At 55.3% G+C, this 25,065-nt stretch overlaps 2 protein-coding genes across 6 annotated transcripts in view; one reads left to right on the top strand and one right to left on the bottom strand.

Annotated features, from left to right (window-relative positions):
• The window catches only part of PLEKHG3 (pleckstrin homology and RhoGEF domain containing G3), a 47,354-nt gene extending 38,625 nt beyond the window's left edge, over positions 1-8,729 (top strand). For 2 of the 4 annotated variants that reach the window (XM_040226267.1, XM_040226268.1), the window contains 5 exons: positions 251-270; positions 702-1,040; positions 1,501-1,614; positions 3,556-4,939; positions 5,354-8,729. In XM_040226267.1, coding sequence (XP_040082201.1) covers positions 251-270; positions 702-1,040; positions 1,501-1,614; positions 3,556-4,939; positions 5,354-6,084 — 2,588 coding nt within the window. In that variant the 3' untranslated portion in view covers positions 6,085-8,729. The remainder of the gene's footprint in view (positions 1-250; positions 271-701; positions 1,041-1,500; positions 1,615-3,555; positions 4,940-5,353) is intronic. The other 2 variants (XM_040226269.1, XM_040226270.1) reach the window with 2 other exon arrangements.
• The window catches only part of SPTB (spectrin beta, erythrocytic), a 128,272-nt gene continuing 111,387 nt past the window's right edge, over positions 8,181-25,065 (bottom strand). Inside the window, exons 33-36 of one of the 2 annotated variants that reach the window (XM_040226264.1) lie at positions 14,613-14,878; positions 11,849-12,022; positions 11,545-11,587; positions 8,181-11,399 (exon numbers count right to left, since the gene is read on the bottom strand). In XM_040226264.1, coding sequence (XP_040082198.1) covers positions 11,232-11,399; positions 11,545-11,587; positions 11,849-12,022; positions 14,613-14,878 — 651 coding nt within the window. In that variant the 3' untranslated portion in view covers positions 8,181-11,231. The remainder of the gene's footprint in view (positions 11,400-11,544; positions 11,588-11,848; positions 12,023-14,612; positions 14,879-25,065) is intronic. The other variant, XM_040226266.1, reaches the window with a different exon arrangement.

Raw genomic sequence — 25,065 nt, 5'->3', positions numbered from 1 at the left:
CACACCTCGCACCCTGTCTCCCTGTCCTTGGTTGATAGCAGGAGCGAGTGACTCCCACCCCGGGTTCCTGTGCTATCAGTCATTCCTTTGAAAGTCCTGTGAAGATTCTGGGAACAGGAGCCCCTGATGAGGCCTTTCCCGGGGGGTCCTGGGCCTCAGGCCTGTGTAAGGGGGTTCTTTCTCCTGCTCACTGATCTCCCCTCTCCCTCCCCCCTCGCCCATGTGCCGGAATCTGGCGGTGGTGGAGCAGCCAGAGCCGCAAGAGTGAAGGTAAGGCCAGGGGCGAGGGTACTGTGGACAGGTTGGGGGGAACTTCCCGGCTTGGCCCTCATCATCGTCACTTACTTAGCAAACACCTGTCAAGCACCTACTGGGTGCCAGGCTCTGTCTTGAGGGTCCTGGAGATGAATAAGCCCAGGGTACCCTTCTGCACCCTTTTCCTGGGGTGGCAGCCTGCCGGTGGCTAGCCCAAGCCTGGATCCTCTCATATTGCTCTCTCTTCCTGGGGCAGGCAGGCCTGTCTGGGTCCTGAGTTCCTGCCCAGGCCCCAGGTCCAGCTTCCCACCTCTAGAGTCCCCTGCGCCACTCGGGAGCCCAGAGGTTGGGTGTCTGTAGATGCAAAGCCTCCCCAGCCCCAGCAGCTGCAGGAGTAGGGGGGTTGCCCAGAGGCTGGTCACGAGGCAGCCTTGTGCTCTGCACAGCATGCAGGCAGTGTTGGCACGCTCCTGGACTTTGGACAGCCCCGCTGTGCTCGGGGCCTGCAGTCGGAGGCCGAAGGGGCTGCCCAGGAGGAGCAGGAGGAGGTGATGGAGGAGGAGGAGGAGGAGGAGCAGGCCTTTCAGGTCTCTCTGAAGGACCTGGCAGGGCACAAAGGCAGCGAGAAGGGGGCCAGGCCAGAGCCCTCAGGCTCAGAGGAGGAGGAGGAGGAGGAGAGCCTGGCAGTGGCGGAGCAGGTAGCCGACTTTGCCAGCTCCCTGCTGGCCGCCCTCCACTGCTGGCACTATCGAGCCAACGCTTTACTTTTCTCCCGGGGCGCTATGGTGAGGTGTCTCTTTGATCTCCCCTCCTCCTTGCATGCTTCCTGGAACGTGCATGCCCATCCATGAGTCCCCTTCTGCTCTCCTCACCCCTCCGTCCTTGTTCCTTCATTCCTGCCAATGGTGTTTCTTAACCCCCCGCTTGCTGTCATGCCCTGGTGAGCCCCTGGCATTCACTGTTCCAGTACTGGAGCTAACCAGCATGCTACTCAGCGGGCATGACTAATGGGGCAGGCTGGGGGGTGGCGGGGAGGTCAGCACACCGGGGGCGCATGCCTGGTGGGGATTTCTGAGTCTCCCAGACTTGGCAGTCCAGGCCGACTCTGGATGGCACAGGTCCAACGCTGGATCTCAGTGTAGCCCAACCCCCTTGGGGCTCTAGAGGTGCTGTCATGGTTGGGATGCAGAAGGGACCAGCTCCCTATTGTTCTGGAAGCTGATGACTGCCCTCTGCTTGCTGCAGGGGAAGGAACGCAGGGAGTCTGAAGAACCCAAGAGCTGCGGGAGGACCAGGAGCCGGTCTCCAATTCCTGAGGAAAAGTGCCTGAACTTTGAGTCTGTGACTTCCCTGCCAGAGGTGAACGGCCAGCAGGTGGAATGGGGATTGTGCATACCCTCCTGAGCCCAGATCTCCAGCTTTGTAGGCGGGGCTTTCAGACATGGCTCTCCTGTTAGGCCCATGGGGACAGGGAATCTTGCTCCCCAGGACTCTCATGCCTTTAGGAAACCTGTGTGGCCTATGGGCATGTAGCTTGGTGACAGACAGCTTCTTACTCTGCATTAGAAAACAGTACCCCCTCCCTCTGGGGCTTCCCTGGTGGCTCCGTGGTAAAGAACCTGCCTGCAATTCAGGAGATTCAGGTTCGATTCTTGGATCAGGAAGATCCCCTGAAGGAAAGGGCATCTAGTATTCTTGCCTGGAGAATCCCATGGACAGAGGAGCCTGGGAGGCTGCAGCCCACAAGGTCGCAGAGTCGGAAACGACTGAAGCTACTAAGTGGCAGCAGCATCCCTTCCTCTGGGCAGATGCAGTCTCTTGCCAAGGGACACAGTTACTGGAAATGACCGGAGTTTAGGTCCTCTTGGCCAGGCCTCCTTGCATAGAGCATAAGGCCCTGCCCTGCCAGCATACCAGACATTTAAATCATGCCTGTCCCACCTGGCAAAGGAATAAGGTTTTGATATCTACTGGACACCTTCTGTATGCCTGGTGCTCTAGTTTCTTCCTTCTGTTTTCTGAACCAGCTCTACCAGGGAGAACGAGACACAGAGAGGTTATGTGATGTGCCTGACATTGCACAGCTTCTAAGGGGCAGAGCTCAGGTTAGACTTGGGTCTGTGACCCAGAAGCCTGCACTCTTTTCTTCCCACCCCCACCACCAGCCCAACGCTATCTGTGGGTTATATGCAACAGAGTCCTTTGCTTTCCCAGAGATACAAGGAAAATTTCAAGAAATCTAGACCTCCAAGGTGATCCTCACTGCTAGGACAAGACTTATAGCCTGGGTGACACTGGAAAAGGGTTTAGAGTGGTGCTGGTCAATGATAATAGAATGTGAGCCTCATGTGTAATTTTGAATATTCTAGTAGTCTCAGTAAAGGATTATTTAACCCAGTATATCCAGACTATTATCATTTCAACACATAGTATCAAAGCTACTCATGAGGTATTTTCAGTGTGAAGTTTTTGCAGTGTGGACTAGCTGCATTTCAGATGCTTGGGAGTCACGAGTGGCTGGCAATCATTGTGTTGGACAGTGTCCAACCCAGGGCCTAGCTCCTGGGTCCCTCTGTGCAGATGCTAGACTAGAACGGTTGGAATCAGGTCTGGTTCCTCAGATTTTAGAGTACTGTCTTGTCTTCTCCCTAACGAGCCTTCTGGAAAGCCACCTATACTGGCTGACTTTACGACTCAAATGACCTTTGATGTGGTCAGAAGGGAGTTGCCGACCTTGCTTCCTCCTCTGCCATCTGCTGGGCAAAGGCAGAGTCAGGCACAAAGGCAGAGGCTGCCTAGTAGGAACTGCATCTCCATCTTCGCTCTCTGAATGGATTTCAGCACATGGTCCTATTGCCCTCTGGATCTTGACCCACACAGGAGACCCTGGCCCTTCAGGGGAGTCATTCAGGCCCAAGTTTCAACCCAGAACGGCCTCCCTGTGGGGAGCTACTAGGGCTTGAGGAAGGAGAGTCCTGGGGCCGTGGATCTGACCCCGTATTGCATGTTCTCACCCTGTCCCTGTACCAGTCAGGTAGGCTGCCACTGAGACGTGCTACCACTCTGCATTCCTAGAATTTTCCTTGGCTTTGAGGACATGGGCCCAGCACCCCAGCTGCAGGGTGACTGAGGGCCATCCTCTCCTTGCTGCCCCACTTTTGAGTGCTGTTCCATCTGATTGCCTGCCTCTTAAACTGCAGCCCCTTCTCACTAGGCATTGAGCAGACCACGCTGTCCGCACATTCCACGGGTCCCCTGAGGGAGGTTTTTGTCTCATGCGAGCCCTTTGTGCTGTCCCAGGTTGAGCCAGACACCGAGTCTGTGACTGAGCAGGAAGTGTTTGCTTCCGTGGAAGGTCCCAGTGCCGAAGAGATGCCCTCAGACACAGAGGCCCCCGAGGTCCTCGAAATGCAACTTGATCCCCATCAGCTGCTGCTGGGGCTGGAAACCCCCGATGACATGGCAGAGTTCATGGTGGCCGAGAGCACTGAGGACCCTAAGGCCCTGAGCAGCGAGGATGACGAGGAGGAGGTGGGGGCCCTCCACGAGCCTGAGAGCCTCCTGCCTCCCTCCGTGCTGGACCAGGCCAGTGTCATTGCCGAGCTGTTCGTCAGCAGCGTCTCTCGGCGGAGCAGCCTGGCCCTGGAGGATGGCAAGTCCAGTGGCTTCGGGACCCCAAGGCTGGCCAGCCGGAGCAGCAGTATGGTCAGTCTAGATGATGGTGAGAAGGGCCCAGCCCCACATGGCAGCGCCACAGACTCCCTGGGCTCTCAGCTCCTTCCAGAAGCAGACCTCAGTGTTGGGGTGGCTGCAGAGAGCGAACCTTCTGTCAATGGGACGGAGGCCCCGGGCCCAGGCTGCCTAGCGGAGCCAGACAGGTCTTCCTGCCCAAAGGAATCGAAGCTTTCCTCCCAAGACCGGCAGTTGCTGGACAGAATCAAGAGGTACTACGAAAATGCAGAGCACCAAGATGCAGGCTTTAGTGTCCGGCGCCGGGAGAGCCTCTCCTTCATCCCCAAAGGGCTCGTGAGAAACTCGGTCTCCAGAATCAACAGCCTTCGCAAGCCAGACCAGGAGCCGCAGGCTCCACTGGGGCACAAGAGACAGGTGGGCTCGCGGGTGGCCCTCTTTGACTGCCCAGGACCAGGCCAGGCTGGCGCTGGGGACGCAGCTCCTATCACAGATGCTGAGTTCCGCCCATCCTCGGAAATGGTAAAGATCTGGGAGGGAATGGAGTCTCCCAAGGGGAGCGCTCCGAAGGGGCCGGGCCAAGGCCAGGCCAACGGCTTTGACCTGCACGAGCCCCTGTTTATCCTGGAGGAGCACGAGCTGGCGGCCATCACCGAGGAGTCGGCAGCTGCCTCCCCAGAGAGTGCCTCCCCCACGGAGCCCCGCAGCCCCACCCACCTGGCCCGGGAGCTGAAGGAACTGGTGAGGGAACTGAGCAGTGACGCCCAGGGGAAGCTGGTGACCCCACTGCACCCCCACATTCTGCAGCTCTCTCACGTGATGGATAGCCACGTGAGCGAGCGAGTCAAGAACAAGGTCTACCAGCTGGCTCGTCAGTACAGCCTCCGGATCAAGAGCAGATCAGTGACAGCCAGGCCTCCGCTGCACTGGGAGAAGGTGGCTTCCACCGGCCCCCTGGTGCAGGAGGAGGCTGGCGCACCATCCGGTGGCACAGGTACGACGGGGTGGGGAGGGGGCCCTTCCCACAAGCCTGAGTTGGGAGCACCTTTTAGGAGCCAGTTGGCTTCTGGGGAAGTGACCCCCTAAAGAACCTATACCAGAAAAAGGGTTGAGGTGAGCCCTGGAACTGCTCTAAAGCCCAAGGGCACAGGGCCATGGGCCTCTCTTTTCCAGGAGAGCAGAAGCCTTATCTCCTCATTTTGATTCCTGACTCCTCTTCCCCGCCTTTTCTTCTTTCTTCTCATTTCCCTTTGATACGGGGGCTGCAGATGGTAAAGGGGATTTCTCTCCCATCACACCCCAAGCCCCAGCAACCACCCTTGCCCAGAAGGGGAGCTGCCGTAGCCAGTTCAGAGAGCCCTCACGTCCTCTTGCTCTGGGATTCAGGTGGCTTGCTCTTTCCCCACAGGTGTGAGCAAGCTGGGGCCACCTCTCTCCCACCACGAGCAGTCCGCGGTCCAGGAGCTCAGCCCGCCCAGGCCTGGCTCTTCCAGGGAGATGTCGCCACAGCGTATCTCCTTCAGCTCCTCGGCCACCAGCCCAAGGACCACCCCACCGGGGGCCTGGCACGGCCCTCGAAGCCCCTTTGACACTGAGACCTTCAACTGGCCCGACGTCCGAGAGCTCTGCTCCAAGTATGCCTCCCTGGACGAGGCGCTCCAGACCAAGGGCAGCTGGCCCAGCAAAGTGCCAGTCAACCGGAGCCGCTCACTGCCGGAGAACATGAGGGAGCCGCAGCTGGCTCCCTCCAGCAGATTGGGCCGCTGTGGCAGCCTCAAGGCCAGGTGGGCCCCTGTGAGCCCAGAGGCAGCCCAGCCCCAGCCTCTGGGGGAGTCACCCCCAAGCGAGGCTGACAGAGGGGAGGCCCTGCATGTCACCGCAGACCTCACACTGGAGGACAACCGGCGGATGATCGTCATGGAGAAGGGGCCCCTGCCTGGCCCTGCTGCAGGGCTGGAGGCGGCCAGCGGGCAGGGACTGAGCTCTGCAGCCGCCCAGACGGGGAAGGACCAGGAGCTGCAGGAGTCTGCAGAGTATCAGCCTAAGGAAGAGGGTCCCAGGGACCCAGGGGACCAGAGCCAGCAGGGCAGAGTGCGGAACTTGAGGGAGAAATTCCAGGCCTTGAACTCCATAGGTTGACTCTTGAGTCCTGGGGGAGGGTGCAGCCGGGCTGAGGGGTAGAGGGAGGAACCACGGCAACCTTGTGCTCGCAGCTGGGCTCACCTTGCTCACTTGACCCCCTTCCCCTGCCTTCAGAAAGGCCGCCCCTGGGAGAGCACCTGCCATGGACTGGGACTTGCTGGCGTCTTGACACAGGCCTATATGAGCCCCTTTCCCCTGTGAGGCTAGTGTGGCCACTTTCCTTGTATATAGTTCTGGTAAGAAGCCAGATATTTAAGCTCATCTCTTCCCAGAGAGAGCAAGCCCTGCTCAGGCCTCAGCGTTGCCTGGCCACTGCCAGACCCAGGGCCCACCCAGGGGACACAGGAAGCTGGCCTGGGGAGGCTTTGCTCTTTAACCGTGCCTTTTCTTAGGATCCAGGCAGGCACGAGGCCCCTAATTTATTGCTTTCCATCCTGTGGGATGTTCGTGTTCTCGTGCGCACGTGCGTGTGTGCATGTGTGTGTGTGTGTGTGTTGCTTCTCCCCTCCCAGGAAAAGTCTCGCCGACTCTATTCAGGTACTTTTGTGGGTTGTCTTGCTGGCCCTGTGGTTGTCGCTAATGTACACACATTTCATTATTTGCCAATGGTGTAATAACCACTGCTGACCAACCAACCTGTGTGTGGTCTCCTTCCTGGGGTTTGGTTGGGTTGGGAAGGGTCGATTGTGCTCAGGGCTGTCTTAGGGGAAGTTGGGACTTGGGCTTTTTACTTCCACATATACTTAATATGCAGCCACGCTCTCAAACCACAAGGCCCAGGTCCTGGTGGAGGAGGCTGGGGCAGCAGAATGTGCAGGAGGGGGGTTGTTCTCTGTTATTTCTACTCCTGTGGGCTTCTGTCTACCCATAGCCTGGCGTCCTGTCTAGGGTGAGGTCAGGGGGTACTGTGCCGGCCTTTAGCTCTTTTCCCCAAGAGCCAAAGTTGGATTGAAAGGGGTGAGGTGGAGGGTGGGATGTTTTTCTAACAGATATTTCCATGACTGGTGCCTTTTATTCTCTCCCTCTCTGGTTCCCAAGAGGCATCCTAGGGGGTGAAGATTCTAAACTTAGAAACTAGGAATATCTTAGGTGGCTTGCAGTGTCAGCTGAGGGGTACAAGTGCCTGTTTTCTGAGATGGCCTCATTCTTCATCTCATTCGCTAAAGTGTCTTTGATTCCCAAGGGGTAAGAATGCCTCCCCATTTCTAACTGGGTGTTTTGCCCCTTTCCCTAGTGGACCAGCCTTGTGAAACCGTGTCTGCCTGGGAGGACTGGGGCTGCAGGGCCAGGTGGGAGAGCTGTCTTGCAGGTCTTCTGACCTAGGAGGATAGACTCAGGCTAAAGATGAGTCTGCAGAGTCTAATGAGGTCAAGTATCAGAGGCAAGAGGAGGCCTTCCCTGGGCAGAAGCTGAGCCGGTCCGGCCCATGTTCTACCAGCTGCCTGGAATGGTCCATGGCCACTTGAGCAGTTGCTGAGGAGCCTGCTGGTTCCTACCAGGCAAGTCAGATTATAACGAGAAGTCACACACTGGAGTGAGAGTCAGGAGACCCAGCCCTGCACTTAACTGGCTGGGTCACCAGGTGGTGTAAGAGGTAAAGAACCCGCCTGCTAATACGGGAGACGAGATGCAAGTTTGATCCCTGGGCTGGGAACATTCCCTGGAGGAAGACATGGCAACCCATTTCAGTATTCTTGCCTGGAGAATCCCATGGACAGAGGAGCCTGGCAGGCTACAGTCCATAGGGTGGCAAAAAGTCGGACATGACTGAAGGGACTTAAAGCACACTTGCCCCGGAAATGAACCCCAGGCGTGTGGATTCTGATATTCAGATCTCTGCCCCGAGCTCCATGCAGAAAGGCCTGTAGCAGGCCCACAAGATGGCTGAACGCATGAATAAGTGAGTTTTCTCAGGGTCACAAGTGAAGCACAGGACCTGGGTCCTGGCAGAGTTGTTTCTATGAGACTCCAGGGACAAGTCAACGGCCTGGCTGTACCTCTGTCTCCATGGTGGTCCTGGGTTCACAGATCCAGCCTTGCTTACTCAACCAGCCCTCTTTGGTCCAATTCAAAGGGAAACAGGCCAAATAGAATTATGGAGCATTATTGATTTATTAGAAAAACTAGTAAATGGGTTTCTTCTGGTTCGTGGAAGCACATTTGAGCAGGTGGAGGACAAGACCCGGCCGGCCCCAGGGCCAGCCCCAGATTGCAAGATCTGTGCCCAACAGGGTTGCAGTCGTGTGCCGCCGCCTCCTCCTTTGCATCCTCCCTGAGCTTGCTTGTCCAAGGGACCGAGCCATGGGGTCTTCTGGATCTCTGCCCCCTCCCACTGAAGGGAGGAAGGAGGTCCAGGGCCACCCTTGGGGACTCTACGATTCCCTCCGATAGGCAGGAAGGAGGGGTGGGATGGCAGGGAAGCCAAGCCTCCCGAGGACTCTCCTGACCTCCCTCAGCCACAGTCCACTGAGGCCAGGGGAACAAAGGGGAAGAGAGGGCGGGAGGACCACCTGACCATGCCCAGAAGGAGCTCCCTCTAAACTGCTCTGGGGAGGAAGCCTGATATGCTGGTGTGGACTGGAGCTATTTGGGGATACTGTTAAAAGACTGCAAAGTAGAAAATATAAGGAGGAAAAAAAAAACTTGGCAGGGTGCCAGGAGCTTAACCCCCACCCCACCCCACCCCCATGTGGCTCAGAGTCCCAAAGCTGGGTGCCTGCAGTTTCATCCCAGTTGGTCAAGGGTCTTGGGGCCTGTGTGATGTGCGAGAGGGGTGCATGGGAAGTTGGCGGTAGATGGTGGGTCAAATGCAGCTGGTTGCTGCCCTTGCCCAGTCCAGGGGCCCAGGGGTGGCAAAATCCTAGCTTATCCTCGAGGCCCTTTCATTCTTGGGACTGTGGAGTTGCTTGCTGAAATTCCTCACTTCAGAAGCACACATGGAGGGCAAAAGGTGGCTCCTAGTGTCTTGGCTCCCACAAATTGGCCCATGGGGACAGCTGAGAGAGACTTGCCACCACCTGCTCTTCAGCAAGGAACATGCTATCTAGCCTGGAGCAGGACATGCCTTCAGGTGTGCCTGAGGCCTTTGTTATTGCCAGGTGAGCGTCACTACCTAATTGCCTCCTGCCTTGGTTTCCCCTAGGTGTAGAGAGGTTGGTGAGTGGTACAGATTAGGTTCCCTGTGGATGCACAGAGGGCCACAGGGATAGGTGGATAGAGGACACATGAAGACCCTGGCTCCCAAGGTGGGACCACGTGTCAGGCCCCGTCAAAGAATGTCCCTCCTGTGGTTCTTGTCTGCTGAAGTTGCCTTCCCTTGACATAGTAGTAATTGATCTCGAGCACTAAGGGCTCCTGGGAAGGCCTAGTAACTCCAGATGCTTATGCCTGTGGTTTCTGCCTTAGCCTCACCCAGTTATGCAGGATTGTCTCAGTGTGTCTAAGGCTCCTTCCCATGGGGAAGGTGATGGAAACAGCAACTGCAGGTCCCAGGGTCCTTTCTGCTCTGCCCAGGGGAGTGTCTGCTGCCTGCAACTCAAGCCCTCTTTTGGACCTAACCCAAGTTAAGATGTTGGGCCGGAGCTGTATTGTTTTCAGAGGGTGGTGGAAAGCATACTGTGGAACCAGTGGTCTGTTCCCTCCAGATGTCTGACTTTGGCAGCACGGGGACGGTTATCCCTGGGGAGAGAGGTTGCAGGGCCCCTTCTGGCTGTACCCAGGATTGGGGGATAGATTCCCAGGTAGCCCCCTGACTCAGGTCAGGCCCTTCAGGAGGACCTGCGCAAGGGTACTTGCCCCATCTTGATGGCTCCAGCCCCAACATTTGTCCCAGCTCTCCTGGGATTGTTACGTGGGTTCTAATACCCAGGTGTGGTCGCATCTGCCACCTCAGGGTGACAGGTCGTGAACTTTGCTGTGAGTTCAGCCAGCACCCTCGGGTGGTGCCAGCTGCAGGCAGAATGCATGGAGTATCTGGCTTTGGGATGCCCTAATGCAGCCGCTGCGGTGTGCATCTCGAATGGGGACCTGCACTGTCTCCCTCCGGGACCCGGGGTCTGAGCGGGGTACTGCTGGTCTAGCAGCTACTGGGAGTGCCGCAGACCCAGAGTAGAGAGGTGGCGCCTGGGGCAGTGTGGAAGTCTTATCTGCCGCCTTCTGGCCTGAGCCCTAAACTAGCTGTAGTTTTAAAAAAAGAGGGCCGCTTGAGAGCTTAGGGTCCAACCACCATCTGGCCCACCTGGCAGCAAGGGGGTGCTGAGGCGGAGGGAGGCCCCTCGCACTTAGGACCTATCGATTTTGGACAGTGCCCCCTCTTTTTGTGGGAGGAGGGGCTGCGGTGACCTCTGAGGTGGGGAGGCAGCGGCCCCTGGCCCAGAGCTACCTGAAGACTCCCTCCTCACGCCCCTAGGGGGCAGGCCGGGCCTTCTCAAGGACCTTTTCTCTTCCCCTGGCTGCGACCGAGTTGGACAGGACCCCAAGCAACACTTGCTTTGGGAGTGGGCAGCATCTCAGGAATCTTCCTGGCTGGCTCAGAGGGTAAAGTGCCTGCCCGCAATGCGGGAGACCCAGGTTCGATCCCTGGGACAGGAATCCACAGGAGAAGGATAATGGCAACCCGGCTCCGGTACCCTTGCGTGGAAAATCTCATGGACTGAGAAGGCTTCGGTCCATGGGGTCGCAAAGAGTCGGATACGACTGAGCGACTTCACTTTCACTTTTCAGCATCTGAGGAACCCCCATCAAGCCTTCTCCAGCTTGTGTGGGAATAGGGTGGTGGGGACTGGCTCCTCTCGGCCCCGTAAGGAGGGTCGGGAGAGGAGCTTGTGGGCCTCAAAAATCGTTTCCTGCCCCCAGACTCGGAGGCCCCGAGGGCCCGCGCTCGCTGTGTGCGGGGCCCCCGGGGCGGCGGGCGCAGAGGGCGCGGAGGCAGGCGTGGGCCGGGCCGGGCCGGGCCGGGCGGGCGAAGGCAGCGATCGCAGTGCAGCGGGGCCCGCGCCCGGCCGGCTGGCAGCTCAGAGCAGGCAGGCGGCAGGCAGCGGCGGCGGCCGGGCAGTGGGCAGGAGGAAGGTCCGGCCGAGGAGGGGGGCGCTAGTCCCCGCACGTCCTAACGACGCACCGGCTTCACCCGCCGGGCGCCCGAGAGGCTACTTCTTTTTGGGGAAGAAGCTGAATCTCTTCTCCTTGTCCTTCTTGCCGAGGCTGGCGTCGGGGCCGGTGATGGGGGGAAGGGGCAGGCTCTGTGCCTTGACGCGGATGCTCTGGGACTCGTTGATGGCCGTGCTCATACCCTGCAGCCAGGATAGCATCTCCTCCTGTAGGGCGGGAGGGTCAGGATCCTCAAAGGACGGGAGGCCTCTAGGACAACCCCTTCTGAGGGAGCCTTGAGGCCAAGGGGCACGGGTCCCTCCCAACTGCCCCTTGTTGGCGGAGGTCAGGGCCAGGCAGCCCTGCACTTACCTCATCCTTGCCGTGGAAGAGCCACTCGCTGCCGTTGCTCAGCCTAGGAGGACAAAGGGTTTCCCCCGTGGCCACCTCTGGATCTGACCCCCCAGCTCCCCGAGCTTTCCCATGACCAGGACCCTGTCAGGCAGCACAGAGCTTTCTGAGAGAGGCAGAAATCAGGATCACCAGCCTCTCTTATTTGAAAAATCTCTGAGGGGCACCTCAGGCCTGCAGCTGGTCACATACAGTGGAAGCTTGACTGGCCACTTAGGCCAGATCGAGCCACCAGGGAAGGAGCGGTGAACAGGCAGGGCCTCACCTCAGCTTGAAGACATGCTTCTTCTTCTTGTAGTTGGCAGCAATCTCACAGATGGCATGTCTCAGGGTCAGGGGCTCCTCTCCATGGTAGGGCACCCCCAGGGCCAGATTCTTGGCATCCTTATAGAAGGCCAGCTCACTATTCCTGAGCACACAGTACAGGTTGTTCCAGGACCTGTGAAGGTACACACCGGCAGGTCACCTACAGTCATCACTTGCATGCTCAGTTGCTCAGTCGTGTCTGATTCTTTGTGAACACATGGATGTTAGCCTGCCAGGCTCCTCTGCCCACAGGATTGTCCAGGCAAGAATACCGGAGAGGGTTGCCACAGTCCTGATACAGCATCTCTATAATCAGTTCCTACAGCTTTACCATTTTTCTTAACTACATCAATTTTACCGTGATCAACAGTAATACATTTTACGGCTAAAAAAATTACAATTAAAAATAATCTACATGTGGGATTTCCCTAGCAGCCCAGTGGTTAAAATTTAGCACTTTCAATGCAAGGGGCGCAGGTTCGATCCCTGGTGGGGGAACTAAGATCCCACATGCCACGTGGCATGGCCAAATAAAAAACAATCATCTGCATGAAGTCTACTATCATTAACATTTTATGTATTTCCTTCTGATTTATTTTCTATTCACATATATAACTAAAATTGGATTATACTGTATATTCAATTTAATTTTGTACTTTTAACACTATGTCATGAGTATTTCCCCATCCTCAAATATTTGAATCCTCAAATATTTCTTGAAAATAATTTTAATAGCTATATGGTATCCTATCACAAATAAAAATAATCCCTTTATTGGTGGACCTTTTAATACTGGAAAATTTATCCACAGTTGAAATAGCAATATGATAAACATCCTTATGGGGTTTCCCTGATGGCTCAGCAGTGAAGAATCTGCTTGCCGATGAAGGAGATGCAGGTTCGATCCCTGGGTTGGGAAGATACTCTAGGGGAAGAAATGGCAACCCGCTCCAGTATTCTTGCCTGGGAAATACCAGTCTATTGGGGTCACAAAAAGAGTCGGACACAACTCTAAAGAACAGCAGCAACAAAACATCCTGATGCTTTAATCTTTGCCTATAACTCTGATCTTACCTTGAGATATATTTCTAGAATTATTGAGTCTAAGACCAACTGTGTCTTAGACTTTTCACAGCACTTTCATAGCCACCAGCATATCTGAGTCTCACTCGTGCTTGTGCTCATTCAGTCGTGTCACTCCTTGTGACCCCATGAACTATATAGCCCACCAGGCTCCTCTGTCCATGGGATTCTCCAGGCAAGAATACTGGAGTGGGTTTGAGTCTCACTATATCCCATGAGTCTCACGACAGAACTGTAACATGAACAGAGCAGGGTTTTGTTTTGGTGGTAGGAGTATTTTGTTTTATTGATGATAAATGCCTGGTATACTGTGCTAGCACTTTTTTAAAGGAACGTATTTGCACAAATCAGTGCTCAACTCAAATGGGAGGCTTGGTGAGGACAGCCAACACATGAGCTCATAAAGGAGTTCACCTGAGCTCCTTCTTTGACAAATACAGAGCACATTGCTCTTGGAAAGTAAGGAGTGTTGAGAAACATGAAGTGCGTCTTTCTCCTCTTCCTCACCACCCCTCCCCTACTCCTTTTTGAGGGCAGAAAGGTGGAGAACTAGCTGGACACATAGGGAGGAAGGACTGGAAGGTCAAAGAGAGAACTTGACCTGTTCAAAGCTGGCTGCAGAGCCATTCCACAAAGCCCAGATTTCTGATACCAGCTCAGGGATTCTCTGCTCAGACTTGGCCCTCACCAACTTCTCTGAGCTGGTAGCCCAAGTAAGGCAGTTGCTAAGGAGGAGTAAAATCCTGCCTTGGACAAAGGACATCTTCTTTGAGATGGTTTCCCCCATCTGGAAAATGGAAACCTCAATATCACAGGGTGGTTGTGAAAACTTTGTCAGTCCTGACATAATGCCTGCTGCATAGTAGGTACTTTATAAATGCTAGTTTCCCCTCTCCTGCAGCCCCTCCATATAAAGCAATAAGCCTCTTCAGGGTGGTCGGGCCCCAAATTCATTTTTGGAATTTGAAATAGCTTTGGTGTGTCCTCCAGGCCAAGCTCTTTGTGTGTTGCCAGCTGGCCCTGAGAATAGAGCTGGCTTCAACCTCTTGACGCTGCCCTGTTTCTCTGAGACCCTGGACCGCTGCCTGAAGGCAGAGGCCCCTAGAGACTCTGGGTCGTGGCATCCCCTGGGTAGACCACACTCAAGGGCACGACTGCCTCTGAATGAGTTCCTCAGGGTCATATTCCTAGGAGGGCCCTCCAGATGGCATTTAGGTCAGCTGTTTCTCCTTCCCTATTTTATGGCTGGGGAAACTGAGGCCCAGACTGGGTAAAAAGTGGGACTGGGTCAAGGACAGGCAGGTCTTGTTAGTGCCAAGACCTACCTGTTACCCTGCCCTGGCATAGTACCAGCTAGTGTTCTCCTGCTCTGCATCAGGCATGGCACCACATTTGAGAAGCAGGCTGCCCCCACCATCCCCATGTTACAAGCGAGAGGCTGAGTAACTAGTATGAGGTCATAGGATTTGAGCTCAGGCCCACAGCTGAAGACAGGCTTTCCCACCATGCCAAGTAGCCCCCTGGAGTTGGCCCAGAAGGTGCCCGGGAACTCTCAGACTAGAGTCGGAGGGCCTCCTCACCCACAGACTGCCCGGATGGCTCTGTGCATCCCGCGGCCCCGCGGCCCCTCCCTGACACACCTGTTGGAGGCCTTCTTGTTGGGCCCCTCCAAGTCGTGCTTCCGGCCCAGGAAGCCCTCCATCTGCACGCTGTGCCCGCGGTCTCGCTGGGCCGGCAGCGTCGTAGGCTCGTCGCCCTCGCTCAGCGGTGTGTCCAGGACCTTGAAGAGGGACTCTGTGGCGGGCCTCTCGTCTGTGCTGGATTTCTCCTCCTGCCCATCCTCATGGGGCCCTGGCGGGGGTGGCGGCTGCAGGTCCTGGGGCCACGGCCTCTCTTCTTCCCCCTGCTCCAGGGAATATGGGAGGAGCGCACCTTGCTGAGGGCCCAGACCTGGGCGGCCGCTCACGGCAGAACAGGGCAGGTCAGCAGGCCTCACCCAAGTCTGGTTCCTCTGTCTTGTGCCCTCCCTGACCCACCCTGGGCCTTCCCCAACCTGCTGTGGGTGTCCACCTGGCCTGCTTCCCCAAACTCTTCCCCTCTCCGGCCTCAATAGGAGCAGAAGGTCATTAGAGTGAGCTGAAGGGGCTGGGCCAGGGGATTTCTGACCCTGCTTGTTGCCCGACTCCAGGTGCCCACCCTGGCTTCCTGTCAGAGGCTCCAACTCTGACTGAGTTAGACCTGGGCTCTGACAAGATTTCAAAGCCAGATTTCAAATGAAGAAAGGGCTCTGCTGCTGAGATAGAAGAAAAAAAACATTTGTACTAGGATGTTCTACGACTCTCAAGTATTCGTTGCTCAGTCGTGTCTGACTCTTTGCGACGGTAGCCTGCCAGGCTCCTCTGTCCATGGAATTCTCTCAGGCAAGAATACTGGAGAATCCAGGCAAGAATACTGAAGGAATTGCCATTTCCTTCTCCAGGAGATCTTCCTAACCCATGGATCAAACCCGGGTCTCCCACATTGCAGGCAGATTCTTTGCCATCTGAGCCACCAGGGAAATTGATGAGAACTTGTTACCTTCAACTTGTGTCTGGGCACCAGGCCCTAAGTCTCCAGGTTGCTGTTTTGTCACTAAGTCATGTCTGACTCTTGCGACCCTGTGGACTGCAGCCCGGACTGCAGCCCACCAGGCTCCTCTGTCCATGGGGTTTCCCAGGCAACAATACTGGAGTGGGTTGCCGTTTCCATCTCCAGGGGATCTTCCTGACCCAGGGTTTGAACCCATGTCTCCTGCATTGGCTGGTGGGTTATTTTACACTGAGCCACCAGGGAAACCCAGAGCCTCCCAACTCATGGGGGAATAACTGGTCCTGCCCCCTTCATTTGGTGGGGATTTGCTGGAAGAGGGCAGTGGTTCCTAACCGCGGCTGCCTTTTACAATCACCTCAAGAGCTTTAACAAAATATGCGCAGGACCCATCCTCAGGATGCTGGGTTAACTAGCTTGGAGTGGGGTCTGCGCATTGGTGTTTCTTAATAAGCTTTTCATGCGCTCAAGTGTGTTGATGGAGAATCACCACCTAAGGAGTCAACGCCCCAGGGAAAGGCTGTGGCTTTTGCCTCCTTGCACTTCCCCATAGAAGGCATAAAACTAAGATTATGGCATCTGGTCCCATCACTTCATGGCAAATAGATGGGGAAACAGTGACAGACTTTATTTTTGAGGGCTCCAAAATCACTGCAGATGGTGACTGCAGCTATGAAATTAAAAGACACTTGCTCCTTGGAAGAAAAGCTATGACCAACCTAGATAGCATATTAAAAAGCAGAGACATTACTTTGCCAACAAATTTCTGTCTAGTCAAAGCTATGGTTTTTCCAGTAGTCATGTATGGATGTGAGAGTTGGACTATAAAGAAAGCTGAGCACTAAAGAATTGATGCTTTTGAACTGTGGTGTTGGAGAAGACTCTTGAGAGTCTCTTGGACTGCAAGGAGATCCAACCAGTCCATTCTAAAGGAGATCAGTCCTGAATACTCATTGGAAGGACTGACGCTGAAGCTGAAACTCCAATACTTTGGCCACCTAATGTGAAGAACTGACTCATTTGAAAAGACCCTGATGTTGGGAAAGATTGAAGGCAGGAGGAGAAGGGGACGACAGAGGATGAGATGGCTGGATGGCATCACCGACTCAATGGACATGAGTTTGAGTGAACTCCGGGAGTTGGTGATAGGCAGGGAGGCCTGGTGTACTGCAGTCCATGGTGTTGCAAAGAGTCAGACATGACTGGGGAACTGAACTGAACTGAACTGAATGGAAGGCAGGGTGCTCCGAGCCTCTAGTGGAGCCATAGGCTGTGTGTCAGGTGTCTACGAGAAGGGGACGCAGACTCTTGTCCCCTGGCTGGGCACCTCCTAATGCAGAGCCTTGCTGACCCACTTTTGTGCCACTGCAGCAGGAGCGAGAAGAGGACAGACTGAGAGAACAAGGGGCAGCCTGCTTTCGAGTGCAACGCAAGAATGCCAGTTGGGACAGGAATGGGTGGGTCTCCTATGTGCCAAATAAGCACCCAGGAAGACAGCCTAGCTGGAGACATCTGGCCAGAACTCTGCCTCAAAGGTCTGATTGCTGAGGACCTTAGAGCACCAGGTGGGAAGGGTCTTATAGTCCCCAAGCAGGTGGGGACCAAGGCCACTGAAAGCCCAGGAGGACCAGAGCCACCTCAGGCGGTAAGGAGACACTGCCCTCTTTTCTACTCTCTGTCCCAGCTGAAGATTGAGGCCCAGAGAGCGCTGGGGAGGAGCCAGGAAAGAGCAGACCTGGTGTTTCCCACTGTGGGTCCTTCAGACCTTGGATCAAATCCAAAAGAGAGAAATGGAGAACGAGAGGAGCTGGGTACCATTCTGGGCATCAGATCAAAGCTTCAAACTGAAACAGACTCATTGGACTTTTTAACAGTAAAAAATGATCAATGTCTGCCAGTGCTGGCACTGAGGAATGGGAAGCGGAGGTTCGGTGGAGATGTTTGACGGCAGTGGTTGGAAGAAAGGTAAAGTTGGTCATGTTTGTATCCCCTAAATTAGGCCTAAACGACTTCCCTGGTGGCTCAGATGGTAAAGCGTCTGCCTACATTGTGGGAGACCCGGGTTCGATCCCTGTGTCGGGGAAGATCCTCTGGCGAAGGCAATGGCACCCCACTCCAGTACTCTTGCCTGGAAAATCCCATGGACAGAGGAGCCTGGTAGGCTACAGTCCATGGGGTTGCAAAGAGTCGGACACGATTGAGCGACTAAACTTTTTCTTTTTCTAAATTAGGACTAGTCAACAAACTAATCTGGGGTTCCCTAAGATCCCATTTAAAGAAAGGAATAATATGGCTGGAAAAGGTTGAAAATCACTACTCTAGTCCAACACCCTCAATCTATGAGACAATCTGAGCTCAGAGGTTAAGTGACTTACCCAAGGTCATATAGCTTTCATTTCCAGTTAAGAAACACACTGAAGAATTGGGCAGGCTTGACTTTTTATCATGTCCTTAGGGTTCGCATCTTTTCCTTGTCTTAGAGCCTCTGGAGAGTTGTGGCTGGGCCACACCCATCTTTATGCATCTTACATATATGTTTTATATGTTTTATATTTTTGAGTGTTGGCAATGAGCCAGAGTTGACCACAAGGATCTGGAGGCCCTGAGGCCTTGCCTGGATCATCCTCCAGCAGGGAGGAAGGGCGGGAGTGGCAGGTTGAGTCTGGGAGCCTGGGTTCTGTGCACCCAGTCAAGCCAACCCTCTGACTCAGGCATAGAGGTCGAGGAGGTAGTGAAGCCTTTCAGCCTCTCTCTCCAGCTGGCCCCTCTGCTCCTCCTGGCAATGGGCCAGGCTCTCCGGGACTCCCTGGTGGCTCATGGAAGATGTCCTGGCAGATGCTGGGAGGGAAACCCAGCAGAGTCTATCGGCCTCGTTCACCCCCTACTCAGCCTCTGCCCTCCTGGGACTGGTTTTACTATAGGCTTGTGTGTCTACATTCTTTTCATATACTTTCATTTCCATGCTCCTTTCCTTTTGGGAACTCTCCTTTGAAAACACACATTTTTCCAGGACTGCCTCCCAACTTAATTTCACCTTCCATTTCCTCCTGATGGGTGCCTAATCCACATTCCCTGGCAGGGACAGTCAGAGGCCATGGCCAGTGTGATCAAAAGTTAAGCAGCCAGGTCATGGGTGGGCTTTGGAAAATAGGGGTTTTCCGATGTATGCAAAGATTTCTTCTGTTCCCTTGACTGTTTACATGGAGACAATTTATAACACATCCTCGTCCCTTTATCCTGAAGGCTAAGGCCTGAGGAGGAGAGAGCCAAGAATGAAGGCGGGAGGCGGAGGGGTCTGGTGGCAGCTGCTCCTTTCAGACCCAGGGCTTCTCTCCCTCCTGGGCTGGGGGAAGGGACACAGGAGAAAGACAGGGGCATGGCTTGGGCAAAAGGGTCCTCCTTTTATAGTCTCCAGGGGTAAATATGTTCTGTGCCAGCTTCTAAGAGAGCAGGGCAGGCACTTTCTGCTGCTGTTCCAGGAACCATGTTGCGCTTTGATACAGATTCTGCAGGCAGAGGGATCAGTGGACAGCAGACACCTGGAGGGGTTCGGCTAACTGTGTGCTGTAGGGACAGGCAGGCTCTATTCAAAGGCCCTGGATAGCTGAGATGATCTGACTCCCTTCTGTCTTCCATGATACGTGGGAGAAGGCAGGCGTGCTGCTCTGGCCCTTCGGTCAGCAGGAGGATGCATAGATTCCACCTGAGGGGTAACCCAGCCTAGAGCCCTTGCCCAGAGGAGCTGGGGGACATTCTGAAAAGAGGAGGATCCAGCCATTTGGGAGAAACTCTGGGTATCGGGTCGGGATGGATGGAGAGTTTAGATCATGAGTGGGAGTAAGAGCAGGAGAGAGAAGGGCCCGAGATGGTGCCTGGAATAAGCCTGGAGCTTCTGTTCTCTGGTTTGGGGGCCCAGGGGACTGGTGGGTGGGTGCGTGGGGCACATCTGAGATGGGTGGGTAGGGCTCATCTGAGCTAGGTGTGTGCGCTGGCTGCTGGGATCAATGCATCGGAGGAGGGTAGGGGACAGGCAGCACTGGCTGCTGGGGGACCATCAGGGGAGGAAAGAGCACAACAGGAGAGCCTTTTAGGACCTCACAGGGCTGTAATCAGACGAGGAGAGGCCTGAGCTCCTGACAGGCAGGGCGTGGCCACCTCAGAGTCTTTGCAGAGTCTTGTACGCTTGACTTTGTAGGGTCCTGCCTTGCTAGGAAGCTGACTTGGGCGGGGGAAAGCAGGCAGATGTCTCCTCCCCAGAGGACTTTCAAGAAGGTGAAAGGGAGGGGACAGGATGGGTCCATTTCTTACCCAGAATAAAGGGGTTGAAGGTGTAGTTCCAGACCCAGCCAGCAGGCGGCATAAGGGGCCCGCACACAGAAAACCAAGTCTCCAGCCAGGGAGAAAAACAACCTGGGGTGTGACCACAGGGTCTCTGAGACGTTCTAGAAGATGCTCAGTGATCCCAGATATATGAACAAGCAAGGGAACGCATGTGAACTTCTCTCTGAAGGAAATGCTGGTAAATGAGAAACGGGGTACAGGGATGCATCCCAAAGACTATTCGACCTTAGCTGTGAGAGGTCTTGCCCACCTACCTCACAGCAAGAACTGAGCCTCAACTGTGTGTAGGGGGTCTCCAGGGAAGGGCGCTGCAGGAAGGCTGGTTTGGGAGGGTTTTGGCAACGAATGCTGGAATTCTTATGGGGGACGTTTAGGAGCTGCAGGACTGTGGTGAGAGGAGGAAATAATGAAGGGAGAATGAAGACCGTCGCCTGCTAGGCGTTCTCCCTACATTCTCTATTCCTGTCCTCACACCCTTTCTGAGAGGTGGGCGCCACTACGCCTGTTTCATAGACGAGGGAAACTGAGGGTCAGGGAGAATGAGTAACGGGCCCAGAGTCACACAGCTACTGAGTAAAAGTTGAGGATACAGTGGTCTGGTCCCCAACCCTGAGCTCTTCCCACTAAATCCTGCTACAAGAGACGGCGTGGCACTACTGCTCGGGAAAAAGGGGCTATCCAGCGGGGCTCATGGTCTAAAGGGAGTCTGGCCTAGAGAAGATGCGTGGCTGACAGGGCTCATGGTCTAAAGGGGAGTCTGGCTTAGAGAAGATGCGTGGCTGACGGGCTGGGGCAGCGGGACTGTCACAGCCATCAGAAAGGGCCAGAAGAGGGGCTGGGGGCCACACAAGACCTAGGGTTGAGCGCCTTAGGCAACCAAATAGCCCCGCGAGACGACAGGGAGGGGAAGTTGGCCACTTCTGCAGCCGAGAACTTCTTCCTTCCCTAAATGTCTGTGGTCTGGGCTTTCATTGTCTGGGTGAGAAGGCTCTCAGCAGGTGGGCTGGGAAGGCTGCTCAAAAGACACTTGTTTGCAAGAGAAGAGTTGAGAGCAGCCAGAGAGATGGGAACAGAGGGTGAGCAGAGACAAATGCCAGAAGAGAGGAAAGAGGGAAACGCGCGGGAAGAGCTGAGGCCGGCCAGGTGGGGAGTCCTCCAGGTTGGGGGCTGAGGGGAGAAGCTCTCATGAGGATTGGGAAGGGCAGCAGAGTGGCTCAGCCCTGTGGGGGCCAACTGTTAGAATTCTTCTGGAGGATGTTTAAGAGCTGAATGAGATGGTTGTATGGCATCACCGCCTCGATGGACGTGGGTTTGGGTGAACTCCAGGAGTTGGTGATGGACAGGGAGGCCTGGCATGCTGCAGTCCATGGGGTCACAAAGAGTCGGACACGACTGAGTGACTGAACTGAGAGATGAAGGACTGTGGTGAGAGTCCAGTCACTGGAAACCAGGGAAGACAAGGGAGGGAAGCAGAGCAGAGGGCCACCCAGTGAAGTGAGGGCGAGGGAGGGGAGTGTGCAGGGTCCCCTTGGGCAGGGAAGGTCTCCCCCATGGCCATCCTGGGGGAGAGAATGAGGCTTCCTCAGCGGCTCTCTTCGCCATTTCTATGACCAGTGTGGGCTCTTCAGGTCCCTGCCATGAGGAACTGGAAGCTGCTTGATGTCTCTGAGCCAGGCACTCAGACCAAAAGGAAGACACTGACTCCCCCATCTGGATCTGACACCCAGCAGTCAAACTGGCAACTTCCAACCCCATTTCTGAGATGCCTTCGGTATTAACTGAGTCCCATGCTGGGTCTATCGGGATCTGGGCTGCTCTGAAACACCGACTGGCAGACAAACCTAGGGGTTGGTTGCCTTTGAGCAGCAGGGATGGGAAGATCACGCCCAACCTCAGCATAGAGAGTGGGGCACACCCAGCCTCAGACAGATGTCCAGAAAGAGCCTAGAGCCAGTTTCCCCAGAGTGCCAGGGCGTGGTGACAGGCTGTAGGCAGACACAGCCCTGCCACGCTGATTCAGGCATTCTGGGGAGACAGACACACCCCAGCTCGTGGGAAAACTGATTTTCTTTCCTGACCGGGTCTGCTCATTATGGACAAACACACCATTTGCCTTCGCTGCAAAAACACCTGAACCAGCAGCTCAGTTCAGCCTCGGAGTGGGAGGGGAGAAACAATCTGGTAGAAAGGATGGAGAGAGCTTGCTCAGGCAAGAAGAAACACAGCTGCTGCGTCCACACCCACATCCCTTCCCTCTAAGGATGTCAGAGTCTGGCCTCTGGCAGCTGATTAAAGCTCTAGGCTGCCTGCCGCGGAGGCTGGTGCTGGGGGCTGGGGGTGGGGGGTGCGGTGGGTGGGTATTGCTAAGGTGTTGACAGCAGCTGGAGCCATCAGGCACTGGCTGAAAGGTGAGCTGCTGCAATCCAGTGCCCACTCAGTCCCGGGACACTATCCCCCATGTTCGAAAGTGCTGGTAACTTGCCTGAAGCCACATCAACCTCCAAGGCTCTGGAAGGGAGAGACAAGGGACCTGGGGGTCTGGACTCTCCTATTCATCCCAGATGAGTTGGCGAGTCTTCCCTCAGGGAAGCCAGCTGCAGGCAGTCTTGGAAGGTCATGGGGAAGAGTGACGTCTGTGAGCTGTGCTTGGCTAAGAGAGTTTTTCCCTGACAACCTGATGAAGGCCTGATAATGAAACGCATCCAGGCAGTTGCTTTTTGGAGCAGCCTGGCCCCAGAGTCCCTGCACCACAGAGGAATCCATCCTTGAGGCTCAGAGTAAGACAGGGCACATTTGCTCCAAAACAGTGAACCCCGAAGGCAGATTCTTTCTTGCTGTGGCAGCCCACGAGAAGCACCAACGCTTTTCAGGGTTCTCGCTCATCATTACAGCAGCTCCACCGGGAGAGTTCCTAGAGCAGGCACGGGGCACAGAAGAGGCCCCCGGGGCTGTGGGCCCCCAAGCCTGGGTAGTCTCGGATCCTCTGCAATACCATTTCTTCTCCATAAATCAACCTCTGCATCTCACCACAAATGTTACACTGAGGGTTCTGAGGCAGCCAGAGCCAAGCAGATGAGGATGCTTAGCAGGACCTCAAAGCCCTCCCCAGAGCTGCCCCGGGATGAAGGGGAGACACATAATGTGGAGGGTGTGGTGGCAGGAGGCTCAGCCTGCTGCCAGGCCCCCTCTGCTACCCCAGGGCCACCTTCAGGGTAGGCCTTCAGGCTACCTCCTGGCCTTGGCAGGAGCAGAGTTTCAACCCTGCCTTCCTCTCTTCCCCAGGCAACCAAGGAAAACACCCTAGCCCTTTGCCATCTCTTCCCATCTCCAGCCTCACACCAGCTGGCACCTGACCACTGAACCAGGTTCCTCAGAGCTGAGAACACCACAAAAGTGGGGAAACCCTTCTCTCCCAACCCTCCCTTTATTTAGCTACATGGTTCACATACAGGAACGTTCTGGACTTTCTGTAATCCTGCAGAGAGAGCTCTATAAAGGGCAAGGAGACCCAGGAGGATTAGGAGGTTTGTCTAAAGTCTCTCAGGATATTTCTACAATGAAGGACTAGAACCCAACATCCAGACTTCCAAAATTTCACTCCGGGAATTTTGCCATTTGTGAAAATTTGTTTCTTCTTGATCTCACACACTCCTGCGTACTTACCTGTAGAATGGATTTTATTTTTTTAATCAGAACATGCTCTAACATGGAAAGCTAGGAGGTGATGGAGGCAATGGATTGTACGATAATGATATGCTTGAGGAAAAAACCGAATGTGTGGAATAGTGCTCCAGCCCCCGCCTGTGCGTATGTGTGTGTGCACACACCCGGGAAAGGAGGAGCAGGCAGGGCTGGCACGGTGGTCACCGTGGGCTGTGCAGCGGTCTGGACAGGGGTTCAGGTGCCTGGTCTGCTCCCCCAAGCAGGAAGCCGGCATGCACTAGTGATGGGTTTCACAGGGGGCCACAGTGCACACATCTATCGCACGGGACACCAACACCAGACCACACACAGCAGGGATCGGTCCCACGGGGCACCCACACCGGACCGCAGACACAGGACAGCGTGAGAGCCAGGCCTAGCCCGAGAGAAGGCTCAGCAGAACTTCCTGCAGCCAGCCTTCCTGGGAGAGGCCTGTAGCTTCTGGAAAGGTTTTCCAACCTGCATGGGACTCTTTCTCCACTCTTCTTGTATCAAAGAACAAGGGGGTATCCCACTCTCCCACTTGGAGTTCCGTGGATCCTCATGGAAACTCAACAAAGGGCTCAGAAAGGAGAAGCAGCAGGAAATCTGTTTGCATGAGGCCTTGGGCCTGGTGTTCATTTGATTCGCCATCTGGTCTCTTCCTGGTACCGTGCACAGGCCACTTGCCCCATCTGGCAGGGTGGCTGGCTCTCTGAGAAGGGTCTCAAGTGTGGGCTCACTCCTCCTTCCAGAGAGACACTCAGGTCCAAGCAGGTTTTATTCCCCCCAGATCCAGCGGCATTCAGGTGTTGGATGGAGGTGGCTCTGATGCACATGTAATCACATTTGCACAGACGTACACGACACAGACAATGGATGGATCGCTCAGGCGGTCACAAAGGAACCCACACACCTGTGACACCACCGCACGCAGACACACTGGGATACACAGCTGAAGCGCAGGTGGCAGGAACAGTCCCAGCCCCAGTGTCCGCAGTCCGTGCCGGCCCCTACCAGAGTTCTCTCTCCTCCCAGTGGGGCTGTCTCTGGGAAAGGAGGGGCCCGGGCGAAGTTCACCGCAGACCCCCACATTGCCACAATGGGATCTTCAGAGGGAACTCCTGGGAGTGCCCTCTGCTGGACAGGATGGGCTGGTGCAGCTCAGGAAGGGAGGCCTCTGGTGGGGCTGGAGGTAGCTGAGTGTGTGTGTGTGTGTGTGTGTGTGTGTGTGTGTCTCAGAAGTGTGGGAAGGGCCGAAATCTAGATCTGACAGGGATTCTGCGCAGGAAGTGCATTTTTCTGGGGTTGATGTCGTACCAGAAATTTCCACCAAGAACTCCTAAAGGTTCAGGCAAGCTCAACTGGGTACCTGCACAGGCGGTGGACACGCAGCAGCAAAGCCATGCAAGGCCCATGCTGGGTTCTTGCTTGCTTCTCAGTCAGCGGCTCCCAGGACATTTCCCAAAAACCGGGGTCAGAGCC

Source organism: Oryx dammah, unplaced genomic scaffold (assembly GCF_014754425.2).
Source record: "Oryx dammah isolate SB20612 unplaced genomic scaffold, SCBI_Odam_1.1 HiC_scaffold_26, whole genome shotgun sequence".
NCBI lineage: Eukaryota > Metazoa > Chordata > Mammalia > Artiodactyla > Bovidae > Oryx > Oryx dammah.
Note: the sequence above shows the minus strand (reverse complement) of the source record. Positions and strands in the feature narration are given on the sequence as shown.